At 39.4% G+C, this 15,910-nt stretch overlaps 1 protein-coding gene across 1 annotated transcript; it reads right to left on the bottom strand.

Annotated features, from left to right (window-relative positions):
• Positions 1–345: 345 nt before the first annotated feature.
• tppp3 (tubulin polymerization-promoting protein family member 3) lies at positions 346–11,802 on the bottom strand. Its single transcript, XM_067492571.1, has 4 exons — positions 11,658–11,802; positions 6,090–6,290; positions 4,098–4,251; positions 346–1,613 (listed from the first exon to the last, which is right to left on the bottom strand). Exons 2-4 carry the CDS (start codon positions 6,275–6,277, stop codon positions 1,419–1,421), a joined length of 537 nt encoding a protein of 178 aa, XP_067348672.1. The 5' UTR covers positions 6,278–6,290; positions 11,658–11,802; the 3' UTR covers positions 346–1,418.
• Positions 11,803–15,910: the final 4,108 nt, after the last annotated feature.

Raw genomic sequence — 15,910 nt, 5'->3', positions numbered from 1 at the left:
TGTTCAATAGCACAAACCTGCCGTATCACACAGGGAGAAGTTTACAAATGTGACCTCACTATAAGTGAATTGTGGTATGTACCAACTGGCCCGTTTTTTCATAATACCCAGCATTGTTTTTGAGATTACTCAGAATATCTGGCCTTATTGGAGTCTCTGGGTGTTCAAATATATCACCATGGAGATACTGATGCATTACTTTATATCACCACTATTATTCCCCAACAGCTCAAAAGCAGAGAAACAAGAACATTGTATCTATACCCATTTCAAACAGAAACTGCAACTCAGTTCTTGAGATCCAACAAAAGATCGAACTATGGAAACAGACCAGAACAAAAAACATTTCTTTAGACTTTATTTATTAAAATCAACTTCAAGCAGAGTTTAGGATTGACACGTTTATGTTGGTTATATTGCAGAAAGCTGCAAAATGTATATATTACAAAGAAAAACATTTCATTGTGGCCTCAGGTGTCAGAATGCTGGACTCAGTTTCAGTTACGTCAACATGGATCGAAAAGATGGTGCAATTAGAGATAAACCCCAAAATGTCTTCAGAGCAGAGACTGAGCTATGAGAAAGTTTTGGATTAAAATTTCATTCTACTAATACATTAAGAAGAGAAGACATTCCTTAGCAGTTAAATCCTTTTAAAAGGAACTTAGCAAATTAAAGCTCCGTTCAGACAGTAAGAAAATCACAGGGCAGAGGTGGGCATGAAGTCTTTGTTGTGTTTAACCTTTTATGTCCATTTTAACTGTGGAGAAGTGATAGGGTTATTACACTTGACATTCAGCAGGACAAAGACAAAAGACAGACACAAATGCATCAAATATTCTGTGAGTAGAATGTGGTTTCTCATCATCAAGACAAGCGTGAAGACAGAAACATAAGTTGATATGATTCAGCGTGATTTCCTCTTCCTGAGGACATTGTTTATCTGTCAGTGAGGAAACAGAATATCATCCAATATTTTTCTTCAGTATACCACTAATCCAGTGACAGTTGTCTGTACATTTATTGCCACACTGGAAATAGGAACTTACTGTTAATGGACAAATAATAGGACAAAAGAGAAAAGAGCAGGACCTACCTGTAACTGAGATTACAGCAGTACTTTAACAAGTTTTTACGGATTTTTTCTGTCCAGGTGGGTTTATTTTTTTCTCCTATTATAATGGGTTATAACCAGGTGTTTATTTTGGTGTTAACAAGTTTACAACTTCCAGATTAATGAGAAACACTTGTGACTTCCTTTATTTTTTTTTACCACAGACAAATCAGAAAAACAGCTGAGCTCTATATGCTTAATTACCCCACCACTTCTTAAGGGGTCAAAGGTCTGGTCCAGACTAAGTGCTTATGGAGCTGTACTTTCTGTGAGCTCCCAACAGAGGGCAATGGTTTCCATTTAGTTATTTCTCTCCCTTCACCTTGGTGTCATATGTTCCAGCATCCTTGTACCCCCCCACATAGCCCGTGTTTTCCACAATCTCCTCGCGACCCTCCCGACCTTTGCCCTTCCCACTATCGTCAAAACGCTCCTTGTGAGTTCCAGTGTAACGGGACGTGTCTGTGAGTCGGTCCACTGTTGCCGTCTTTGACACTTTCTGATGGAAACACAGAAGGCAAGAAATTAAGGTTAAGTTAAGTAAGTAAGTACATGGGTGCCCCCTACAAGGTAGAGAAGTAACTGCAGAAACAATGAAGTTAAAAAAAGAAAGGGTTGAATGTTTTACAAATAACTGCGCTCATGTATGGGCCCAGCTCATGTATGGGTCCAGCTCATGTATGGGCCCAGCTCATGTATGGGCCCAGCTCATGTATCCTCCATTCTCAGTTCTCAGCACGAACATGTTGATGTCAAAGTCTAAGCAACCTAACTTATAAAGATGGAGACAGTTTACTGTACTTGATCTTTTTCTCAGTAAACAGCTAAAAGACTAAAACTTTTTTGTTGTTAACCACACTTTGTAATGCATAGTATATTTTAATAAAGCATGACTTAAGTAAAGGATATGTCAAGATTTTAATGTGAACTCACTGCTTTGACCATAGAAATGCTCTAAACTGTCTTATGAACTGTTATTGGGAAACTTCCCTGGTCATTTACACAAGTACAGACAAGACTACAGACTGACACTGTTTTCTTCCATTCTGTGGGTGCAGTTTCTCTTTTTTGATGAGTGATTATCATTTTTAAAATCAGTCACATTTGTAATTATTGGATCCAATCTGTTGACTGAGATGTATTTAATGAACTGCAAAGGATCCAAACTGCCTTGGCTCTAGGGTAAGACTCTGATGACTTCAAGAATTAATATTAAACTGTTCTAATGTGCAGCAGGGATCTGATGAGCGCTAATGCATGGGCTATGATTGTCTTACACCTGAAACGTGAAAGAAAAAGTGAGAGGTTTGTCTGTGGAGCACGTCTGGACTTTTCTGCAGCTGAACAATGATACATAAAAAAGAGTTAAGGGTGATGTGCCACTGAGCTGCTGTTTGAGCTGCAGATGACCCATTACACCACATCACAGTAACGAAGGCCAGCTGCTTTGCTGGCATCAGCTTTATCTTGGCTGACAAGTGACATTTGAATGCACCACAAAGCCAAAAGAAAAAATAAATTTCAAATTCAGGACATTTCATCCAAAGTTTTAGAGAACATTTTTTTAATCAGTTACAAATGTGTTTTTCTTTTTATTTTAATGGTATTTATGAAAAATTTCAGACTGGTTTTAGATCTACAGAAAGAGTACAGAAACTGCTTTGGTGAGGATACTCAATGACATTTTGCTGGAATTGGATACCTATTATTGATTTGTCATCATTCTGTTTGGTCGGACAGCTACATTTTACTCTGTGGTCAATGAGATACCTATCTCTCATCTTGATAATTTGTTGGGGATCTGTGGTACAGCAATTTGGTTTAAATCTTACCTGTCGGGTCAAACCTTTTTGATAAAAATCTGGTGAGGTGTCAATTGCTACTTTTAATTTGTCTTGTGGGGTCCTTCAGGGTTCCACTTTGGGTCCTATCTTGTTTTTTTTGTACATGCTACCTACAAGGTCTATTGTAAGCAAACACAATCTCTCTTTTCAAATCTCTCTTTTCATTGCTTTGAAAAAATGGAAACCCTGTAATATTGCTCTTAGAAGTTTGACTATTGTAATGCGCTATATTTTGGTGTTAACCAGTCAATTCTGCAGCAGCTACAGTTGCAGCAGAATGCCGCGGCATATGCACTCTAAGCGTGACCACATAACCCCCGTGTTGCGTTCTCATTATTGGCTTACTATTCACTTCAGGATCAATGTAAATATATTATTACTAACTTTTAAAGCCCTAAATGGTCTGGCACCTTCTTACTTGGCTGATCTGGTTACTATTCATATGGCAATCTCAGATCAACTCATCAGTACTTTCTAGCTGTGCCCAGATCTAGGTCAAAGAATGACAGGGCCTTTGCTGTGGACGTAAGCCAAACTAAAGATTCCCTTGTTCAAGCAGGCATTTGATTCTTAGTAAGTGATCTTAGACTGTTGCTGTTTTTGTTCTATGTTATTGTTCTGTTTGTAACGTTTCATGTTTTTACTCTTCCCGACCACACGACGAAGTGTTCCCAGGCAAGACACTGACCCCCAACAGCCCATTCCCATCCCCAGCCCCGCAGTGCCGATCCCAAGCCCGGTATAAAATTGGGGATGGTTGCTTCAAAACTGTGCCATATCAACATGTGGACAAATGATCTGCTATGGCGAATGAACTCACAGGATAAGCTGAAAACAAAAAAAAGAAAATGTTTCATAAAGTGCATAGGTTAACGCCTGATTGTTGTCAAGCTCTATATAAATAAAGGTTACATTACATTACATATGTCGTACTCCTCGAAGGCCCGACACTGGCTCACAGTGAACTGCGTTGGTAAGTAACAGCATCAATTTAGTGGCAGCTGTGTGTGGTAATGTGTTGAGTGTGAGCTATAACAGTGCTGAGCAGGAAAACTCATCCATGTCAGTTGATCAATCCACATCATGGCTGTACAATAAACACAATACATTTATATACAATACAAAGTTTTTCATCTCACTGTCACTCCGATGTTGGTAGGCTCTTTGCCTTCCACCAGTCTGTAGATGGACTGCAGTGCCTCCTCTTTACGTTGATCTTTGAACCTCTTTGGAGCCAACTCCTCCAGGGCCTTCTGAAACTCTTCATACATGATGACCCTGGATGTCTTCTGTCTATACAAAAACAACAAGAGATAGAGAGTTCAGAATACCAAAGTGTGATTAATGCTTACTCTACAACCCTAGGAAGCAGCTGCAACTGATAAATATTTTATTATTATCAGTTTTATAAAATAAAGATTAATTGTCTTATTATGGAGCTGTGGCTCAGTTTCTTGGAGTATTCATTCTCTAATTACAGCATCCTCATTAATTGGGGAAGATACTGAACCCCTGGTGTAAGTTGCTTTGAACAAAAGCTTCTGCCAAAGGACTATTTGCAACTGTTATTATGTAAATTAAGTTTATAAAATTAAATTTAATGCAACTTCATTTATAAAGCGCCAATTCACAACAAAGTCATCTCAAGGCACTTTACAGAATATAGTCAAGACTATAAAGATGTATAGAGGGAACCCAACAATTCCCCCTTGAGCAAGCCATAGGCAACAGTAGAGAGGAAAATCTCCCTTTAACAGAAGAAACCACCAGCAGAACCGAGTTAAGGGTGGGCGACCATCTGCCTTGACCGGTTGGGGTGAGTGCAAAGTGGAGAGAAAAGAAAAGAGCAACAAAAGCAACACCAAAAATCGGGCAGGTTGGTAGGACCAGTAGCCGCACACTAGAAAACACAAAGCTTCAAAGCCAAGGACACCTGCAGAAAGGGACAGAGAGAGGGAGACAGAGAAGGAGAAAGACAACTACAGGAGAAAGAAGAAACAAATTTAATGTCAAAGTGCTAACAATTGTGGGGTGAGAGGAGAGGGACAAGAGGAGGAAAGCAGTTCAGTATAACTGGGGGGTGGGTCCCCCCAGCAGTCTAAGCCTATAGCAGCATAACTATAGCTAACTATAAGCTTTATTAAAGAGGAAAATTTTAAGCCTAGAGTTAAAAGTAGAGAGGGTGTCTGCTTTCTGAATCTGAACTGGGAGCTGGTTCCAAAGGAGAGGAGCGTGATAGTTAAAGGCTCTGCCTCCCATTCTACCTTTGGTAATTCTGGGAACCACAAGTAGGTCTCCATTCTGAGATCGAAGTGGTCTACTCAGATGATATGGTGCTATGAGGTCTTCTATATATGATGGAACCTGACCGTGGATTAATTGCAGGCTTTTTAATGAGTTATTAGGACATCCTGAAAGTAGTGAATTATAGTAGTCCAAACTTGAAGTAACAAATGCATGGACTAGTTTTTCGGCATCACTTTGAGACAGGATGCCCCTAATTTTGGCAATGTTCCGTAGGTGATTGAAGGCTGTTCTAGAGATTTGTTTTATATGTGAGGTAAGGGACAAATCCTGGTCAAAAATAACTCCAAGGTTCCTTGCAGTAGTACTGGAGGCCAGATTTGTGCCATCTAGAAATGAGTTTGGAATTATGACGCATAACGCTCCAGAGGACTCTCGGTTATGATTAAGTATATTTGCACATTTTAAACAGCAGTAATCCTGATGAAGGTGTCTTGCTCTGTGGCAGGGCAGTTGTCAATTGTTGATGCCCCCTAGATACATGTCAAAGTGTCTTTGTACAGGATGATGAAACCCCCATAGTAGCACTATAATCTGTGGGCAATTGTCCAAAAACAATTTCCCTATGGAAATCGAAAAGTAGTTCAAGTTTATATTAATTTCTCCAAGAACTTGTATGGACGCCTTAACAAGAAACACCTGTTTCCCCATAACCACGCTTCTGTAAGGTGTCAAATTGCAGCTCCAGTATTCATTGTGATCACCACCACAGGCTACGCTGATCCACAAAGACATAGAAGAGTGAATATAGACTACAATCATAAGCAATAAACATGTGGTGTTACATCAGCAGCTCTACAGGCCACAAAAACAGTCTGCAGACTCACTTGACTTTGGAGAAGACGATGTCCACATCGGTGCCACTGATGTTCTTGCCATCGATAATCTTGCAGTCTTTGCACAGTTTGGCCCAGTTCTTCCCATTCAGCTCCTTCCCAGTTGCCTTCGTGTCTCCATGAACAGCAAACTTCTTAAAGGCTATTAGGAGCTGATCCATGTCTGTACTCTCTGCCATGATGGGAAAATCTCTGCAACACAAAAAGATTCAGAATTGAAATTAATTGTGACCTCAAGAAAAGCAGGAAGGAAAACAAATCATATAAAACAAGCTGGTGCTGGTGAAAACCACTCAAATCAGCAGTTTTGTTATCTTTCAGACCCGTCATATATGATCCACAGAGCCAGACCCTGTAAAAGGTGATTCATTGTGCCGCTGTTGTGATGTGAGCCACTGGTGGGTTCTGCTGTTTCTTTTATCCTGTTTTAGATCCAGGTCTCCATTAAAGTATTTGAATCCTCATTGATCAGCTGCTGTTTGCAGTACAAGCAACTGTCACTGGATTAGTGTAATTCTGGAAAACAAATCAGGATTGTGATTGAAGTTCTGTAGCCGCTGTTTCCTCTGGTTTCTTGGTGGATTTATGGAGGTTTATGTTGGATGGACTTCAGAGATAATGATATCCTCAGGAAGTGGAAGTCACTAATCATATCAACATGTGCTGTGGTAGAATTCAGTGAGGAACTTTTGTCTTTGGCCTGCTGAATATCTGTTACTGTCTAGATGCTGTAGTTTGACCAGGCTCCTGAAGTCCTCTGTTTTCTGGCTTTGTCTTCATATGAATAAAAGTTTGGATCAACGCAGATTTTGTCAGGCAGCAGCAAAAATGGTCGAAACATTGAGTGCTGAGTGTGTCGGTGTGTGAGACATGACCTCACTCTGGTTTCACACGTGTTTACACAAGCGCTGATGTGATCCTAACACTGGTTGTCATGGTTACAGAGTCTCTGGGTTTCTGCCCAAGCACAGGCATGATGACAGAATTGTAAAAGTGTCTTTCTTCAGTGGCTGCTGTTTTCTTCTCGATGCTTAAAACTTAAAACTTCTCACCAACATGTGGAGAGTGAATGACTCTGAAGGGTCTAAACTTTGTGATGTACTGAAAGAGATAGTTGTGCAGGTTATATTCACCACAGCTCTCGGTTTTGGTCTTGGTTTTATATACGCAACATGAATGAACAAGTTAGAAAACAAACAGTGAGACTTGATAAAGATGTGAGGGTGTCCAACTCTATCACTAGCTACTGAAAATGCTGGTTGGAGGAACAGGAGGAGCTGTAACAACAACACGAATTATTGAATTTTAGGGTTAAGAGTTTTTTTTCCAGAAATAAACTGATATTTATATATATATATAAATATATATATATATATATATATATATATATATATATATATATATATATATATATCGCTATACACGCAAACTGCAAACAGGATAATCTGCGTTTGTAAGGAATTTCTTTTCTACTATGCTATCTGATCCTAAAGAATAGTTTGTCTGACTGTAGAGACATTAAACTGTTTATGGTTGTTCAGTTTGTGGTGTTTAATCCTTCACAAGCACTTGGTTAAGGTTAGAGTAACAAAGTGAAATACTGAAAAGTAACTTCAGACGTTGTGTCTGTGGAGATTATCAAATCCCTACCGCATCTCGAGGCAGCAGGACCCATGTTGATTAAGCTACAAGGACTGTATCCCCCTTAATGAATCAATCACATGTAAATGACTCCAGAAGAACCCCATCAGACTGCTCTGTTAAACAGTATCTCAGTATTCTGTTGTTTACATGTCAGACTTTGTTCTTGTGCTTCTCATTTCCAACTTTCTTTAAATTAACTATGATGCAAACACTCCGGTGTCACAGCCAACAACTTGATCGAAAGCAGGTGTGGGTCAGATGCTGGACCAGTTGTCCATGAACCACAGGGCTAGTGGTTTAATTCCTGGTTCCTCCTGACCACATTTCAGTGTTCCTGCATAAGACATCCAACTGTCAGTTTCCCCTGATGACTGAGAAGTTACAGAATGATATCCAAGATAATTACACATGCTAACACAGGCTTGATCCCTGTTAAGATCTTTTATTTGGACTGTTTTCTTTGTGGTTCTCTGCACACACACCCAGCCACCTGCTGCCTGTGCTCGTATCCACACACACCTGAGTTCTGTTTGTGATTAGTCTCCCCTGTATCAAAAGCCACTCACTTTCACTTCTCTTTGCTAGTCTACTGTGAATGCTTCACAATATATGTTATTCTAATCTTTGTTATTATATATATATATATATATATATATATATATAGATAGATAGATCTATAGATATATAGATAGATCTATAGATATATAGATAGATCTATAGATATATAGGCAGTAATTTTATATATTTGTATATTTGCAGTAATTTTGAAAACAAGTATAATAATATATTATTATACTTGTTTTCAAAATTACTGCCTTTGAGGTTTTAAAGTGTAACTGGCTTTGACGTTTGCACAACCACTATTCTAAGGAAGCATAATTTCTTTTCAGCTAATTCAGGAAAATCAGTTTATATCAGCTTATATCTGATACTTCGACCTACTGAGATTTTAACTGTAACATGTTTTAGTCATAGTATTTTAGAAATTCTACTTTTCTTCAGTTGTTTGGCTTTAACTTTGCACTCAGCTATCACTTTTCTACAGTTTCCAGGATTTTGCTATGATTCTGGCCTCTGAGGTCCAGACATTTTCTCCCACAGGTCCTGGGTATTTGTCCTGTGTTATAAGCCGCTTACTTTTGTTGGACAGTCTTCAGCTTTTTCTTGCCTACTACTTAGTTCTGTTTGCTTATTGAACTGATTTTCCTGGATGTTTTCACCCTGAATAAATCCTGACCACACCTTTAGTTTTACCATCATATTCAATTTATCTGTGTATAAAATAAGCCTGCTTTGTGCATAATAAACTTACAAAACAGTTGCCAGCCTGTGTTGGCTGTTTGTCTGCTTGATGTTTTACTGGGAAATGTGACAGTCCCTAAACGGTTTTTATCTACTTCCTCAAAATTACCTCTTCACATGTTAATCACATGGTTCTATCATCACACACTCATTGCTATGCTGATGACACACAGCTCTTCCTGTCCTTTCCTACAGTTGAATCCACTGTCTCATCATACATTTTTCTCTCCTTTTATGAGAAAAAAATATCTTTAACTCACTTTAATTTCTTAAGTTCTAGTATTGTGTTCTGCTCTTTCCACCAAAACCTTTTGTACAACACAGAATCGAATTAAGATCTTCAGAGATCAAGTCTGACGACCAAATGAGCTTTGCTGACCACATCTCCCCTATCTCTTAAACAGCACATTTTCCTTCTAAAGCATCAGAAAGATCAGACCGTTTCTGAATATGCAACCCCCCCACACCCAAGTCTTGACTTATTCTGTAACGTGCCTTGAGATTACTTTGTTGTGAATTGTAGCTATATAATTAAAGTTGAATTGAAGAAAATACACAAACAGCCTTCCTCCTCCTCTCTGGATCTGGACAACAAATAATGTGACATTCAACTGGCCACAGGTTCTACTAGAGAATTTAGGAGCTGATACAAGAACTCTAAAAACAGGACAGTACTTTTGTGTTAGTAAAGTTTGAAGTCTCTGTGTCTAAAGTGGACTGTAGTCTTGACACCAAAGACAAAGTGAAGAAGAAAGCCAAATGCACAACATAAGGGACATGTCTGCAGGTGCAGCAACAAGACTTATTTTGACTGTGTGGTTCACATGATGTTCTAACCCTGAACTGCAGCAGATTTTATACAAGATCCTAGTTTCTGTGAACTAGTCGTTGTCAGAGAAAAACTGATCCTGTGACCAAATGACTTGAGTCAGTCACACATGAATAAACGACATCCATCATCTCGTCCATCTACAAACATCATTAATGACCATTAGAATAACAAGAAAAAGCTTTTCCAGAAAAAGCTGAAAGAGCTGAAATATTTGCTTTTGCTGAAAGCTGAATTGAAGCTGAACTATTTAAAAATAGCTGAAAGTTTTGCTTTTGCTAAAACAGCTGAAAAGTGTACTATAAAAATGTAAAACTATTTGAAAAAAGTAGGAAAAAAGCAGAATTGAAGGTGTTTCACCTCCACTAGATTTAATATGACAAAGTAGCAAAAAAATCCTGGAACCTATGGAAATTTAATAGCTGAGTGCAAAGTTAAAGTCAAACACTTGAAAAAAAGTAGAATTTATAAACTACTATGACCAAAACATCATGTTAAAGTTGAAATCTCAGTAGGTCCAAGTATCAGACCTAAGCTAATATAGCTGTTTTTGCTGAAATAGCTGAAACGTAATTTCGCTTCATTATATACTGTTAGGCAAACTTCAAAGCCAGTTAGACTTAAAAAACTTCAAAAGAATAAATCTCAAAGGAACTTATGAAACGACAGTGATGATGTAATCAAAGCAAGGCCCTGGTTAACAACGGCCGCCACCGGTGCTGTTGACCCAGTGTGCCAGTGGAAATTGGGCTACCGTTGGACGAAGAAGGAGAGGGGGGAGGTGGGTTTGTTTGCAAAAGTATAAATATCTTAAAAGATATAAAGGATATTTAAAAAGCCACATACATGAACCCGGAAGTCATAATAATAATAATAATAATAATAATAATAATAATAATAAAGATTAGATAACACCTACTGTGAATGCTTACAAAAAAAAACTGATTGCAAACTAAACACAGATTGATTCACCTGTAACTTTACTGTCACCTTACAGCTGTCTGAATGCTCCTCCACACTTCACTTTATTCTGAATCTCTTGTTTTCTTGGTATTTTACCGTCAATTCTGCTTAACTGCTGACACCTGAACTTCACCCACTGAGATCAATACAGTCCAATTTTATCCAGAAAAACCTGATTAATAAAACCATCTCTATCCTTTTCCTCTTGCCTGTGTGTGTGTGTGTGTGTGTGTGTCTCACTGAGCTCATTTACAGCCAAACAAACAAACAGAACACAGAAAACATACTGTTAAGCATTTAATCAGTTATATTTTTGATTTATACACTTTGTCCCCTGATGCCTATAAACCAACTCTGTACAGTAACTTATGAGAAATGATTATTATTTAGTCCACAACTGAAATAATGATCCACTGGGTTCATCAATTTAACAAATATGTAATTTTAGGTCAACAGACAAGACATTTGTCATAACCTCAGGAATCTTCATTATCTGAGATTTTAAACTACAGTTATAAATTATCAGATGAACCGTGTGCAGCTTCTAAGTTTAATGCATGAAGTAAATATTCTTAATCATGAATCTATATAGATGCTTTGGTAAAAAAGACCACTGCTGCAGTAAAGTGTTATATAAACGTAGTTTCATTCTTATAATCTGAACAGAATGTCTTCACTCGTCCTCCTGTAAATCTGTCTTACTGCAGCCAAACCAAACAGGTTTTAACAAAAATCCTTTCACTTAAAACCCCAGAATCAGTTGGTATAGCGGATCGCCTGCTGCAACACTGAGCTTACATCAGTCTTTATCAGTGTCCTACCTGTCTGTCCTCAGTCTTCTCCTTCGTTTCTCCTCTCTGTTCTGCCGCTCACAGGATTCAAACCAGCTCTAAACTGCTGCGGGTTGTTATCATCTGTTTACCCGGTCGTCATGGTGACATCCTGTCCCACATCAGAGGAGGGCAGTTAAACAAAGAGAGAGGGAGGGGGGAGTGAGGGAGTGTTGGTCCTCCACTGGGGTGTTCACGGTCCTCAACTCTCAGAGGTCAGAGGTCAAAGTGTCCGAACTTTAATGGTTCTTTTGCAAAACAGATTCTGAAACTAACTATCCAGTTTAACCAGTTTAATCAGTTTAACCAGATATAAAAGTGTTTCCAGATGAAGTGAAACAGTAACAGGGGGTCGGGGTCTGATATAGGCTGGATCCAAAGTTTCTTATGGACGAGGTAGGAAACACAACAGAATACGCAATAAAAAAACTATGGAATAAAAAAAAGCAGCAGAGATCACTGCTTCACTGGGGGCCGCCATCTGTTTGTATTTGTAACTTAATCAGCTCTGATACTCTGAATGTGCCAACAAGTTGATATATATTTACAGTATTTGTTGTTGAAATGAGTCAATGAGCTGCTGTGTGTGTGTGTGTGTGTGTGTGGGGGGGGGGGGGGGGCTGCTATCAATAGTTCAGCTGCGGATCAGCTTTAAGTTACTACATGGACTGCTTTAATATTTGAGCAGCTCTGTTGCTTCATGTGTCGACCATGGAGGTGTTCAGAGTTTAGTTTGAGGAAGCTGCAGCAAATACAACCAACAGGTTTTTATTTTTGGACAAAAACTGTAACAACAGGACTTACTCTAAAAAAAAAAGCTACTTAGTAAAAGTAAGTAATAAACACAATTTTTTTTCATGACTAAGTGAACAAAGAATATAGAAAACTGTACAGATGAAGCATTTAGGAAAAGCAGACACTTTTTTGTTGATTCAAAACTCACGAACATTTTCATCCTAAAACTAAATCAAACTCAGGATCAAAATTTACTTTAGGGTCAAAGGACAGATATGTGCTCAGGGAATTAAGTGGTTAACTGGCATCTTCATGACTCTCCTCAACTTATTTCAGCTGTTTCACATGTTGTGGTGTTTTGTGTTTCCGTTGTCATGACAACAGCACTCAGTTTGCCAGGTGGAATCCTGTCAGACAAGGTCAGTAGGTGTCAGGGACCAAACAAATTCATACTTTGATGCAGAAACAGGAAACTTTTCTTCATGGGAAGAAAATGAGTTTGATCTTAGCTTTAGCCAGTGGAAGGGACATGTTTCAAATACGACAAATACTACAGTAAAAGCACATGTACAATAAATAAATACACTTATAATAGTTCTGCACTAAAAGTGAACACAGATACAATCAGCAAAAGTTAAATTAAATTGCAAACCACTTGACTGTTCACAGTAGTTTACATGTTTAATCCCTCTTTGAAGATGATGGCACAAGTGGACACAGTGGCCCCTGTCTCTGAGTTTAGTGCCTAATATTGTGTTCCAGAGGGTGTTTGGGTGTTTTGTGTTACTGTATATATTATATAAACAACTATATATAGTTGTTGCATATTTTTATCTCATTTGGGGGTAGAGAATGCATTATATCATTAGGAGTCTTGACAACTACAGTAAGAGAATTGTCTGCATTAGTCTGTGTGCAGCAGGAAATTACCTCATGTCACAGTGATGTCAGCAGGAAGCAGCTGTCATGGTGGGAAGACTTCAGGATGACATCACGTTGTTTAGGGTGGGGGAGTTTCCAGGGACCATGACGGCCTGCAGGCAGCAGGTCACATCACTGACAGTAGCTTCAGAGGCTCTTCAACCAATTTGTTGTTATTTTCACTCTGGAAATAGCCTGAAAGCCTCAACCTTTGACCTTCACCCTGCATAGTTCCACTGTTCTTGTTTACCTGCTTTTCAACTGCAGACAGACGGAGAGGATCACACAGTGTGAACATGGGGATGCAGCACACACAATTATGACAGCTACAGAAATCACAGCTACACACAGATGTATGAACAGGTGATTGATGAGCTGAACGTGCTATTAGCATGTTACTGCTGAATATTATCCCTGCACAGTTCATGAACCTGTGGCTCTGAGCAAAGCAACATAATGAGCGCTTACTCTGCACCTTGACAATGAGCCCAGACGTCCAAGCCAGAATAAAAAAGAACTACATTTAGAGGCCAGAATGAAAAGGAGTCTGTTAGCCTCCACAGAGTCCTGGTCTCAGCATCATAATGGCATCAGTCTGCCATAAAACGCTGACGATAAAGATACGACTGCAGGCTAACCACAGTCAACAAAAACCTTTGTTGCTCCAGTTTCTGTGTGTGGCAATGCATGTGTGTGGTGCATCTCCTGTCAGCATCCAATCACAAACTGACTTTTAAAGGCCGCAATCTTTTACAGTAAGAGAATAACATAACAGACAAAACCCACAACCACCATAGTCACAGGAAATGTAGTAAATGTGAATTTCACTTCAATGCCTGTAGCTTGTTAAACAGAAGACACATTAAAACTGAATGCTAATAGTGAACAGGAATCAGAACAGAACATCTCAGCTGCAGAGATGTTCTGTTCTGTTCACCACTACATTCACACATTTACACACAGGGTGGTATTAATGTTGTGGCTGATCTTGTTGCATAGGCGGAGACATTTTTTGGTTTTATAGTTTAGTTTATGAAGCCGAACAGTAAAAACATGGATCATCATTTTTTTCTCCCCCAATTTGGCTGCTCAGTGGAAACCAATATAAAGCTGTGGTAGCTCACACGAACATCCCTGTATGTGTGTGTGTCCTCATCGCTCCACGATGTGAAGAGGGGTTGCCCTGGAAACAAACAACGACAACACCATAACAGCATCAATCAAAAAGGAGTGGCAAGGAGCGGAGGTATGTCACACACACACATACAGATGTTATCAGCCTGTCAAAATAAAAGCCTGAGCTGCTCCTGATCACTGATGAAAAACCTGATTAATGTTTACTGTCACTTCAGGGCTCATCCCGGTACAATGAGGTGGTGTTTTATGTAGAAACCAGTGAAAACCAGCTGCTGTCATCACTGTGGACAGAGAGGAGATGGTTTCCTGAATTCATGAATCAGCGGCAGCTGGATTTAATTCAGCAGCAGAGAAAACAAACTCCTCATCACTGAGACTGTCGACTGCTGCGGCCCAATCACAAATACAGTTTGGAAAAACCAAATTCACCCTGCAACCATTTCTGTTTGAGTTTTATCTTCATGTGGACCTTGTGTGACCTGCTGCCTTTTCCTCATTAAATCTGCAGAGTCCAACACTGAACAGCTCCTAACAATTATTATCTCTGATCGTCTGAACCACAGAGCTCGATTATTATGTGACCCATGTTCACCATCCTGCTGACTTTACCTGCAGGACAAAGAAACTCAGCTTTATTGTTCATTACATTAAAAATACCATCTGTTGTTTTGTTGCTTCTAATTAACAATTTGTCTATCACATGTACAAACTAAAAGGGGCCTTGTGACTCAGTGGTAGAGCATTGGGTTGAGAAGCAGAAGGTCGTGGGTTTGAATCCCACTCCACCAGGTGTGGCCCAGCATAACCACCATGATCCACCTTGGTGCCAGTCCCAAGCCTGGATAAAATGGAGAAGTATAAAATGGAGGGGTTGCGGTAGGAAGCCGGGGGCCCGGATAAAAAGAACAAAGACCTGAAGGGAGAAGCTGAAAATCGGCAATGTTATTTTGTTACATGTACAAACTCTGAAGTCAGAAGAAAAGAGTTCAGTGAACCAGCTTCATGAGACCATCTATCAAAATCCAGTGTGCTGCCTGAGATACGACCAGTGTCAATGAGCAGATAGTCCCAGAAAGGCAGCAAAAAGCAACCATGGCCTCTGTGGAGGAACCTGCTGCAGCTGGAACAGAACAGTTTCTGTCTGAATGAAGAGTCAACACAGTTCAGGAAGATGCGACTCAAACTAAACCTTGTTTCAAACTGCAACTGCAGTTTTTTTTTCCTTTTCACACATGGAACCACAGCCACAGGTGAGGTAAGACTTTCTGCATCTCAAAGCTGCTGTATAAAGCATGTTTCAGGCCGAAGCAGGTCTCACATTCCAGGTCCTGAAGCAGCACTTTTAGGACTAATTTTTCAGAAGAGCAATAACACGATTCTTACACTGCAGAGGTTACTGACAGTAAGGCTCAGCATTGACATTTGGACAAAAACAGACGATACCGATCCGA

The sequence above is a fragment of the Channa argus genome, chromosome 2, assembly GCF_033026475.1.
Source record: "Channa argus isolate prfri chromosome 2, Channa argus male v1.0, whole genome shotgun sequence".
Taxonomy (NCBI): domain Eukaryota; kingdom Metazoa; phylum Chordata; class Actinopteri; order Anabantiformes; family Channidae; genus Channa; species Channa argus.
The sequence above is the reverse complement of the archived record's forward strand: the minus strand, read 5'-3'. Positions and strand labels throughout refer to the sequence as shown.

Excerpts from the sequence above, each read along its gene's own strand:
- tppp3 (XM_067492571.1), bottom strand. The coding sequence starts at position 6,277 with ATGGCAGAGAGTACAGACATGGATCAGCTCCTAATAGCCTTTAAGAAG. Across the intron at positions 4,252-6,089 it reads ATCGTCTTCTCCAAAGTCAA|ACAGAAGACATCCAGGGTCA; the intron begins GTGAGTCTGCAG and ends GTTTTTGTATAG. Across the intron at positions 1,614-4,097 it reads CTACCAACATCGGAGTGACA|AAAGTGTCAAAGACGGCAAC; the intron begins GTGAGATGAAAA and ends TGTTTCCATCAG.